Source organism: Cavia porcellus, unplaced genomic scaffold (assembly GCF_034190915.1).
Source record: "Cavia porcellus strain 051 isolate PalLab524CR breed Dunkin Hartley unplaced genomic scaffold, mCavPor4.1 scaffold_25, whole genome shotgun sequence".
NCBI lineage: Eukaryota > Metazoa > Chordata > Mammalia > Rodentia > Caviidae > Cavia > Cavia porcellus.
Window position 1 is genome coordinate 12,124,282 of NW_026947508.1, and position 9,870 is coordinate 12,134,151.

Consider the following 9,870-nt stretch of genomic DNA (forward strand, 5'->3'; position numbering starts at 1 on the left):
GCCCTCCCCTTGGTGCAAAGCAGCGACACTGAGTGCCTGTGAGCCCGTGCATTCATGTATGTTGTAGTCATGTCCAGGTATGAGTGCCGTGAATTCGATGCATGCATGTGGCCTGTGTAAAGCTGTTTTCATGTGTGCACGTGTGTGTGTCTTAAGCCTTCACACGTATGCGTGCATCTCCGTGAATGTGGGTGTTGACCCGCTTGCTTTGTGAGTGTTGTTCCTGCCCCTCTGGCCAGTCTCCATTTGAGCACGTCTGTCTGCGTGCCTGAATGGGGAGTTCCTGGGGACCCTGGGCCAGGTTCTGTAGGCTCACGGGCAGGACCTCCCTGACCCCCGATCCCCCACACCTGCACTGACCGAGCCTTAGGGAGGTGTTTGACACCTGACACCCCATCACAGTGCAGTGCATGCCCTGGGCCAGAACCTTGAGCAGTGGCCCTTCCCTACAGGCCCAGGTGGTGGCCCTGGAGCAGAACCACAGTCCAGCCCAGCTAGAGGTGGACGAGCAGCAGCAGCTGGAGCTGCAGCAGGAGGTGGGGCGCCTGCACAGTACCAGTGTGCAGCCCAAGCATGCCCACCGCCAGCGGGTCCCGGGGCTGCAGGAACAGGTGAGTGGGCCAGCTCTTACTAGGGAGCCAGGGGCAGGTGTGAGTGTAGACTGTGGGACGGGGCTGGCAAGGAGCTCAGGAGTGTAAGCAGCTGCTGGTGCCAACTTCTTAGACTTGGAGAGGACCTGGTTGATCAGCACTCATAGCTGCCATGGCTGGACCAGGGGCCACAGGCCCTTTACCTGGGTGGCAAAAACAGCATCAGCAGCTTCAGCTGCCCATTCTGAAAACGGGTCCCAGAGGAGAGGATTCGTCCTCCAGGGAGCACCAGCAAAAGCCCTAGGGTTGGGCTAGGGATTTAGCTCAGTGGCATAAGCACCTGCCTTGCAAGCCTGCTGTAGTGAATTTGATCCCTGGCACCAGAAAAAAAAAAAAAAAAGCCCTAGGGCTGGGCCTCCCGACCAGCTTGTCACTTGGCCCTTTCCTGAGCAGGCCACACTTGCCCTGATTGGCCCAGCCTGGTCTACACTGGCTCAGACAGACTGGCAGAGCCAGGATCACTCAAATGATGAGGGTACAAAGGATAAGGGGGTCAGTGGGGACCCTGACAGATGCCAAGGTCAAAAACTATACAGCAAGGACATCATGGCTCTGATGACACCAGATATTCCCTGGGCCACATTGGGCTCCCCCAGACCCCAGCCATGCCTGAGGGTCCCTCTTTTCTCTGAAGTCACACAGGGAGCTTGGGCCACCCTTACCTTTTCTCCTTCCTCAGGTGTCCACGCTGAAGGGGCAACTTCGAAAGAGCTCAGCGCCATTGTCTCCACCCTCTGGCCCCCCTGAGAAATGAGCCTCTGCCCATCTGGCATCCTCAGAGCAACCGTGCTTGGCACAGAGGGGTCTCCTGTGCAATGCGGGCCACCCAGGGCCTGGCCTGTGGCTGCATGGCAGCACTGATGGGTGGACACCAGCTCCAGGCCACACCCAGCAGTAGCTTCCTGGTGTCCCCCAGTGACCCGCTTCACTCCAGCCCCTCTCCCGGGATGAACCACTCTAGTTCGTGCAAGGGCCTCCCCTCCGTGGGTGAGCCAAAGCCAGGCATCAGGGACAGCCCTAGTCTCTGGCCAGCCCAGAGCAGGGGCTTATGGGAAGAGGAGGGGAGCCAGGGCCTGACTGGCTCCCAGCGATCTCTCCACCTCAGTTTGAAGCATTTGTCAGGAAATTCCTCAAAAGAGCTCAGAATCCTTGTATTTTTGTACCTTTTTATAATGTTAACTGGTGAGAACTTAAGTTTTTTGTAATAAGACCATTTTCTAAAATCTGTTTGTGCCCCTCTCCATGCTGCCGTGCCGGTGCCTCCAGCCAGGAGGAGATGGGAGAGATGCAGGAGAGTTTGAGGGCCTCTGGGAAGAGCAGCTGTATGGACAGCAGGAGGCAGAGGCCTGTACCAGAAAGGGATTTAGTACCCTCACAGGATGGTGGGGATCCTGGGCCCCCTACCCCATTTTACAGATGGGGCCGTTGAGACTTTGGGCAGGCAGTAATCTGGTGGTACAAGTCAGCTCTTTGCAGCCAAACCCTTGCCACTTCTCCTTGGGCCTCCTGAGGACAGGGCCCCCCTTCTGGGTGGGGTCGGCCTCCTGGGCAGTGTGACTGTAGGGTTCAGGTGAATACAGGGTCTTGCCTGGATGAAGGTTCTTAGCCTCCCAGAGCCTGCAAAATGGGAGCCTGCCTTGTGGGGTGCTGAGCAGCAGGGTTACTGTGTGCTCATATGGTCATCGTCCTCCTGCAGAGTCCTGTTCACACCAATCCTGCGTGGACACTGTCATTTACAGTGGGGACCCGTGGGTGCGGGTAGCCTGCTTCTGCCCTTTCGGTGACAGCCATGCCCCTTCCGAAACAGTCTGTGGGCTCAGTCCACCGACCTTGACCTCCTGCCCAGTGTCTGCACTGCCGCACTACATTCTGCCTCACATCTTGGAAGTATCTGTTGAGTGGCAGGACTCAGGCCCTCCGTGAGCATCACTGACTGTGAGAAAGCTGTGTTCTGGAACCTTCTATTTCTGCTATGAGTGAACACACACCCTGGGGCAGGTGTCATGGCCCTCCTGAATAGGTCAGAGCTGAGGGACTGCATGAGGAGGCGGGGCTGGGACTGGGGAAGGCGGGCTGCTCCCACAAACAGCTCTGTTCTTGGTGTTTTGTGGGGTGGGTTTTGAGACAGGGTCTCAGTATGTAGTGCAGGTTGGCCTTGAACTCACTTTGTGGCCTCAAACTCAGCAATCATCCTGCTTCAGCCTCCTGAGTGCTGGGATAACAGGGTGTGCCACCATACCCAGCTTGGCACAGCCCCATTCTGTCTTGGTGGAACAGAAGGTATTGAAGCCACCAGGTTGGTTCCTCTGTGCTCTGAACCAAAAAAGTGACTCTGGATCTTTTGTAAAAACTGGTCTTTAATTTTATATAAAACAAAGGTGATCTGTGCCCGGGGAGCTATAGGAAATCCAGGCAGACCAGCTGGGGTGAGGAGCATAGCCTGCCTCAGGGGACTGTCCTGGGGGGATGAAAGGCACGGCAGGGACCTGTGTCCCACAGAGAGGCCTTAGGTGCCCCCTGCTTAGGGGGCAGAGCCTGAGCAGCAGGACCCCTGTTGCACCCCAAGGGTGGCCACAGGCTGGGAGAGGGGCTCAGGGCACCAGAGCCTGTGCCTCCCAGGGCTGCAGTCCAGAGTGGGGTGGGGCGGGGAGGAAGCACCAGTCAGGCAGGGCCCAGGGCTCAGGATGCCAGCTGCACCCTAGCAGCCCCCACAGCTCCTGGCACAAGAGGCTGCCATAGATTGGCACAGGCCACTGCTGGCCAGCACACCACACCTGGAGAACTTGTCCCGACACAGGTCAGCTGTTGGGGGGCAGCAGGAAGGCAGGGTCAGGGGGTGTATGTGTGTTCGGAGGGTGAGATATGCTGGCAGGGGGACCCAGGCATGTGGCCCACATTGAATGGACACGGAGGGGGATCTGGCAGGGTGGCGAAGTGGGCATCGGCAGAGGGGCAGGGGAGGCCCTCCTACCTCGGAGGAGCTCCTCGTGGGCACAGACGGTGCGGACACAGATCTCCTTGTTCACGACGTACATGCGGCGGAGGCTGGGGAAGGGGACAGCCAGGGGCGGTCTGAGGACCTGGCCACTGGGAGAGCCTGGGCCCAGCCTGGCACTGCAGTGTCATCCTCACCGTGGAGCTCTGCTTTGGGGCTCACTGGCCCCAGACTCCACCCTTCTGGCTGCTGCCCGCCTCCCTGGCCCCACTCACCTGTAGAAGCAGACCTCATTGAGACACTGTTTGCAAGGCTTGTGGATGGAGTAGAGGCGGGTACACGGGTACTGCTCCTCTCGGCAGTCTAGGGACGGGGGCCAGATGTGGGGTTCAGAGCCACAGAGGCTGCCCCTGAGCTCACCCACTTGAGATGCACATGCAGGTTAGGGTACCCACCTGGCCCAGCTACCCACATCCGCCAGGCAGGCCTGGACCTCCTGCTCCACTATCCAGCTGTGTACCACTCCAGCCCACAACCACACTTAGATGCCTACATTCAATACCCACGAGTTCACACACATTCACACCTGCATGGCTACTGAGCCGGGTTCCCACATGATCTAACCCAGCACCCCGGCCCCCAATCTACCCTCTCATGCCAGCGGGCCAGAAGCTCTTACCTAGAGGCCCAGGCTCTGTGGGCTCCGTCCCTGCGTTTCCTGGCTCTGGAGTAGAGAGAGGCGGCAGGAATTGCTGGGAGGGCCCGCTTGGGGCAGGGGCGTGACCCTCACCCCGGTACTGACCCCTACTCGGGGATGACAGGAAGCTGGGCCTGGCACCTACCTGGCGTGGGGGCTGGGATGATTTCCTGCTGGACCTGCTGCTGGGACTGGAACTGCTCCTCCGGGGACCGAGAGCTCACCTCTGCAGCAGGGACGATAAGGGTGGTCCCTTCCTTTCCTCCAGGGTCCCCTTGGGAGCCCCAACCCTGGCTGCGCCTCCTCTCCTGCCCCCAGTGCCTTACCTTGGTAATCATAGTAGTCTGGGGCATCTGAAGAGAGAAGTGGCTGTGGTGGGGACCAGGCCATCCCCAGCCTGGGAAGGCCCTCACCCTACCCACCCAGCCCCTGGCTCAGCCGTGCCATCCAGAGCCAGGCCTTGACATGGCAGCACGGCAGGGCGTGGGGACAGCTGTGGCAGGCATGGTCCTTACCTATCTGGTCGCTGTAGTGGTTGTACTGCACAGAGTCTGGGAACGGGGGCAGTGGCTCCAAGTCATACTGGTCCTGAGCCAGCAGGCCTGGGGGGAGGGGAGGCAGAGCATTGGGGGCTCCACAGTGCTTCTGGGGAGGGGAGATGGAGTTCACAGGCAGGCTATAAAAACAGGGGTTCCATGGGGCTGGGGATTTCGCTCAGTGGCATAAGCACCTGTTTTGCAAGCACATGGTCGTGAGTTCGATCCCTGGTACCCATGAAAAAAAAAAAAAAACAAAAAACCAAACAGGGGCTCCAGTATAAGCGCCTGCCTGGCAAGTACGAGGTCATGAGTTCAATCCCCAATCCCCCCCCCAAAAACATGGACTCATATAACCAGACTCAGGCTCAACATGATCCAAAGGCCGGTATGTATCCTGGTCCCAGGTCCCTCCCTGACCTTACCCGCCACTCTCCCCTTGTGGCCTAGCACTCCACATGCTCCTGCCTGCCTCAAGACTTTTACACACGAATCTCCCTGGCCTCCTAAATTTCACCTAAAATTCCAGCTCTGCCAAGATTGTTTGCATCATAGCACTCTACCATCTGTATTTATCACATCTACTTGCTTAATATTTGCCTTTCCCCCTGTTTGACAGCATGGTGAGGGCAGGGATTTATATCTGCCTAGTTCGTTATTGTATGTCCAGGGTCTTAAAATAGGAAATTGACATATCTGTTGAATGAATGAATGAATGAATGGAATGAGTATATGTATGATCTGAGGGCCTTTGTGATCCCCACGATCACTACTTCACACAATGAGGATCCCCTTAAGGTCACAGTCACATAGGGTAGCAGGGCACACTGGTACACATCTGTAACCCCAGCACTCGGAGGCTGAGGCTGGAGGAAAGCAAGTTTGAGCCCATCCCAGGCAACTCAGCCAGAACTTATCTAAAAAATAAAAAAGGCTGGTCTTGTAGCTCAGTGCAAAGGTCTCGGGTCAATCCGCAGGAACAGGGAGGAAAAACTGTACTGGTACATAGGACCCCGTGTTTAGAACCCAAGCCTCTGGACTCCCTGCTTCAGTGGCCCCTACACTTGCCCTCTGGGTCCCAGAGGGGCAGTAAACATGGATTCCCGGTGCCTGGCGTGTGCCCACCCTCCAGAGCCCTGCTGCCTGCTGCTGCAGAAGGCTTGGGGAGGGGCCCAGGAGAGGCCTCCAGACCCTGGAGGGGCCAGCCCAGTCTGTGGTCCAGGGACGCAGGAGGGCCTGGGTGCTGCAAAAGCGGGTATTGGCCACAAGACATGACCAAGACTCACTTTGGGCCCTGCTCTACAAACCCCACTCCCGGCCCAGACAAGGGACATCGCCTCCCACCCACTTACCAGGCAGGAGCAGCAGGAAGAGGTAGGCAGCTCTCATGGCCGCAGAGGAGGAGTCCGGGTGGAGTCAGAGGACAGCTGGGGGCAGAGGAGCAGGAGGGCTGTGTCCTAAGCCCCCACTCCAGGCCTGCAGAGCCTACCTCTGTCCCCTAATTCAACCAGGCACCTGGAGGGCTGGGGCCTGGGGTGCCACTTTGGCTACTTCAGAGGGACATCCATCGTCCTGCTTGGGTGTCCAGGACATGAGGGCAGGGATTTCCAACTCGGCTGGCCCGGGGTGATCTTGACAAATGACCAAGTCCCACCTTGCTTGCTCAGGAAGGGGACATTTCTAATGTCTCTTCAACCCCAGTTGTGACTGTTCTTAGCCATCTCTGGTACCTAACACAGGACTGGGACCCTTGACCCTAGGCGCACCCTTGGGACAGCAGCTCTGCTCACCCTCATTACAGCCTACACTCGGGGTGTCTGCCAGGCCGGCCACCTGTTCCCAATTAGTCCCTGGGCCCTGAGTATGTTGCTCAGCAGGAAACCACATGCACGCGGGCCTCAGGGGCCCCCAAAGCAGCCAGGCCTGGGCAGGGCTCCCAGCCCCCAGCAGACGCCTCTCTTGCCAGACTCAAGGCCTCCCAAGACCTGGCCGTCTTCATCCCAGACTCACGAGACCGAGGTCCATCTGTCTGTAGCCGCAGGAAGGGCGTGGGGCATGAGCGATGTCACTCAGCCAGGGGGTGCTGCCCGGCCTGACATGCTGTGACAAGGGTTGTGTAATATTTTGGGAAAGGGCATTGTCCTTCGGCTTCCCCAGGAGTTCAAGAGCTCCTGGTCAAGACCAGCCACTTATGTCGGCTACACAGTGGCCTTGGCGGAGACTGCAGATCCCTACATCTGGTCCCAGCCCAGTGGAGGGTGACCTGGAGGCTGTTGGCCTACTGTGGGGACGGCTGTGAGGTCAGAGTCCATGGAGTCATCTATCCAGGGGCCCCTCCCTGCCCAACACAGGAAGATTCCAGATCACTGAACACCCCAAGCTAACCAAATGCCTCCCTTGGCAATCTGGGAAGAGGGCAAAGAAAGGGGCAAAAAACAGGGTCCCCAGTTTCTCCTGACTCCAAGGCTTCTCTAACGCCTCCCTGCGGGAGATGGCATGGGGGGCCAGAGGCGGGGACACCAGGCTTGCCAGGTTCCTATGTCCCCATTCTGAGACTCCTTGTCCTCCTCGAGGTAGGAGACTGCCGTCTCCCCAACCCAGCTGGTGGCAACCAGGCAGCTAGCCCTCAAACGTCCCTGAGTTGGGGTATGAGAAGGTCTCGGGGGGCTAGGGGTGACTCTCAAACCCCTGCCTGGAGTCCTCCTGCCCCAGGACCAGCATCCAGGCCCAGGTTTATTGGGCAAAGGGGCTCACGGGGTAGGGTGGGCCATGAAGGAGAGTGACATCTCCAAGCCTTCCTGGATTTGGACTTGGGGGACACCAGAGAAGGCCAAGAAGACCTTCTGCCCAAGAGGCCTTCCCACCCCGCTCTGGCCCCTTCCACGACCCGCCTACCCCGGGGCGTCCTGGAGGACTAGGGGCCCCCAGGCGGGCTCAGACGCGCACAGCTGGCAGCAATCAGCCCGGGGCTCGCGGAGGGGCGCGCGCTGGCCGTCTCTGGTCTCTCTTTGTCTCTGCGTCTCTGTCCCCACCGCTCCACGGAGCCCCCACCCCACCCACCGCATTCCAACTTCCTCGGAGAACAAAAGCCGCTTGCCGGGTCCCGACACCCCAACCCCGGCTCTCCCAAGCTCCGGCTCCCCACAATTCTCCACTCATGTCCTCTCCAAAGCTACCCCAAACTTTCCAGGAGCCCCGCTTAGCGTTGGCTCAGTGGCCCCAGGCTCGGGGTCTCCGGCAGCCAGTGCAGGATGGAGGCCATGGGCGCCCCCAGCTCGAGGCCCGCTGCCCGCCGCGCCTACCTGCCCGGTCCGCGCCGTGCTGCGCCCCGAGTGCGCCCCCAGCCCCCGCCCGCACCGCGCCCCCCTCCCGCACGACGGGACGGGCCGGCGCCGCCTCCAGCCCGCGGCCGCTGGGTCCTAACGCGAGCCCTTTGGAGTGGTACCGGGGGCGGGGGCGCCCGGGATCGGTCACCATGTCTGGTCCAGTAAGTGGTCGGTGGCCCGATGCTCAGTTTTCTCCTCGCCACGCCCCTGGTGAGTATGTTATCACATTTCACCGAGGGGGACCCAAGCGCCCAAGCACATTCCCCTAAGGCCACTGGGCTGCAGAGACAGCGTGGCTCTTCCTCTAGGTCCCGGGACACCTTGGGTCAGTGGATTCCTCCTCCTCTCTAGGCAAAGGAGCCTTCTAGATCTCCAGCCTTCCAACTGCACGGCAGAGGCCCAGGCCCAGGCCCTCTCGGGCTTCCCTAACCCGGGTTTCTCGCGCAGCTCAACCCAGACCCACAGGGTCTATGACGGGGTCTACGATGTCTCCAAAGTGCATCAGACCCAGCAAGCATCCAAGTCCAAGCTGATGAGCTCCTAGGTCCCCCACCAGACTTGCCCTCTGAGCTGTCCTGGTGGCTGGGGTGGCAACCGCCCTGCTTACCTTGTTCTCAGCCTCAGCAACCCGCCCAGCACCCTGCCCAGATCTTTCTATAACTGCCCTTTGTAGGTCTGTCCAGGGCTCCCATGTGTACCAGCACCTCTGGCCTGGACGCTGGTCACCTCCCACTGGGGCCTTCCAATGGGGGCCCTGCCCTCTTTAATCTTGTCTGTTCCGTGGCACCTGGGACCGAGGCTGAACTTCCAAAGACTCCACTCTTCCCACGCTCGGCTCTGGCTCCTCTTAGAGCCATGACAGTGGGCCCCTTCCTGCCACAGGGGCTTTGCCTCCCTTTACCTCCCATGATGGTGGTCTCCTCTCCCCCGGGTCACAGATCATCTTCCTGCCCCAGATGAGTCTGCCCTCCCTCCCTGTGACCCCCGCTCGAGCATTACTTTCTATTGCCTTGGCTCTGTGACCATTTGGGTCTCATCCCTCTGCATTATGAAGCGTCGGCCCCATGAAGGCAGAGACGAGGTCTGTTTTTGCTCATCTTGGAGTTTTGCTCATTAGACACGATGCCAAGCTCAGAATGGCATTTGGGGAGGGCTGAATGAATGAGCTGCCCAGGCTGTTCTCCCAGGGGAGACTGGTGGGTGGCTGTCCTGGAGGTCACAGGGCTCCTGATTTGAGGCAGGCAAGAGCCTTGTGTGGCACCAGAATCCAGGTCTCATGAAGGCTGCAGGCTGGAGGAACTCTGGATTCCCCCACTCAGACCCTGGCTATCTGATGTCCCATTACACCTGCTCCCTGCCCTGGGCTTGGTGTCCTATTAGGAAGTAAATGTGTCCTGTACATCATTGGCTCCCCAGTGCTGAATGCCTGAACGAATATCTACTTTTTTTGGGTCTTTTTTGAGGCAGGGATTCATTATTACATGGCTCAGGCTGGCCTTGAACTTATTTTGTAGCCCAAGTTAGCCTCAAACTCACAGCAAACCTCCTGCCTCAGCCTTTTGAGTGTTAAGATTACAGACATGTGTCACTGTGCCAAGGATGAGTACCTCCTCTTGACCCTGGTGTTAACTGCAATATAGTAGGGACTTTTGTGAATCAGAGGCCTTAGAAACCTCCCTGTGGAAATGGCATCCTCTGGGTGGCACTGACAAAGAGGGGAAACTGA

The 9,870-nt window shown here is 58.9% G+C and overlaps 2 protein-coding genes across 7 annotated transcripts in view; one reads left to right on the plus strand and one right to left on the minus strand.

The window, feature by feature from the left end:
• The window catches only part of Crocc (ciliary rootlet coiled-coil, rootletin), a 41,900-nt gene extending 40,025 nt beyond the window's left edge, over positions 1 to 1,875 (plus strand). For 5 of the 6 annotated variants that reach the window (XM_013154097.3, XM_013154096.3, XM_003471387.5 and 2 more), the window contains 2 exons: positions 453 to 611; positions 1,330 to 1,875. In XM_013154097.3, coding sequence (XP_013009551.1) covers positions 453 to 611; positions 1,330 to 1,404 — 234 coding nt within the window. In that variant the 3' untranslated portion in view covers positions 1,405 to 1,875. The remainder of the gene's footprint in view (positions 1 to 452; positions 612 to 1,329) is intronic. The other variant, XM_063235595.1, reaches the window with a different exon arrangement.
• Positions 1,876 to 2,989: 1,114 nt separating this feature from the next.
• On the minus strand, positions 2,990 to 8,200 carry Mfap2 (microfibril associated protein 2). The gene is made up of 9 exons (XM_003471386.4): positions 8,121 to 8,200; positions 6,171 to 6,245; positions 4,798 to 4,884; positions 4,609 to 4,635; positions 4,428 to 4,508; positions 4,265 to 4,309; positions 3,861 to 3,948; positions 3,622 to 3,695; positions 2,990 to 3,452 (listed from the first exon to the last, which is right to left on the minus strand). The coding sequence occupies exons 2-9, from the start codon at positions 6,205 to 6,207 to the stop codon at positions 3,349 to 3,351; spliced, it is 543 nt and encodes a 180-aa protein (XP_003471434.1). The 5' UTR covers positions 6,208 to 6,245; positions 8,121 to 8,200; the 3' UTR covers positions 2,990 to 3,348.
• Between the last annotated feature and the right edge of the window lie 1,670 nt (positions 8,201 to 9,870).

Coding starts and splice junctions, on each gene's coding strand:
- Mfap2 (XM_003471386.4), bottom strand. CDS start 6,207: ATGAGAGCTGCCTACCTCTTCCTGCTGCTCCTGCCTG. Junction 4,636..4,797: donor CCACTACAGCGACCAGATAG/GTAAGGACCATG, acceptor TTCTCTCTTCAG/ATGCCCCAGACTACTATGAT. Junction 4,310..4,427: donor CATCCCAGCCCCCACGCCAG/GTAGGTGCCAGG, acceptor TCTCTACTCCAG/AGCCAGGAAACGCAGGGACG.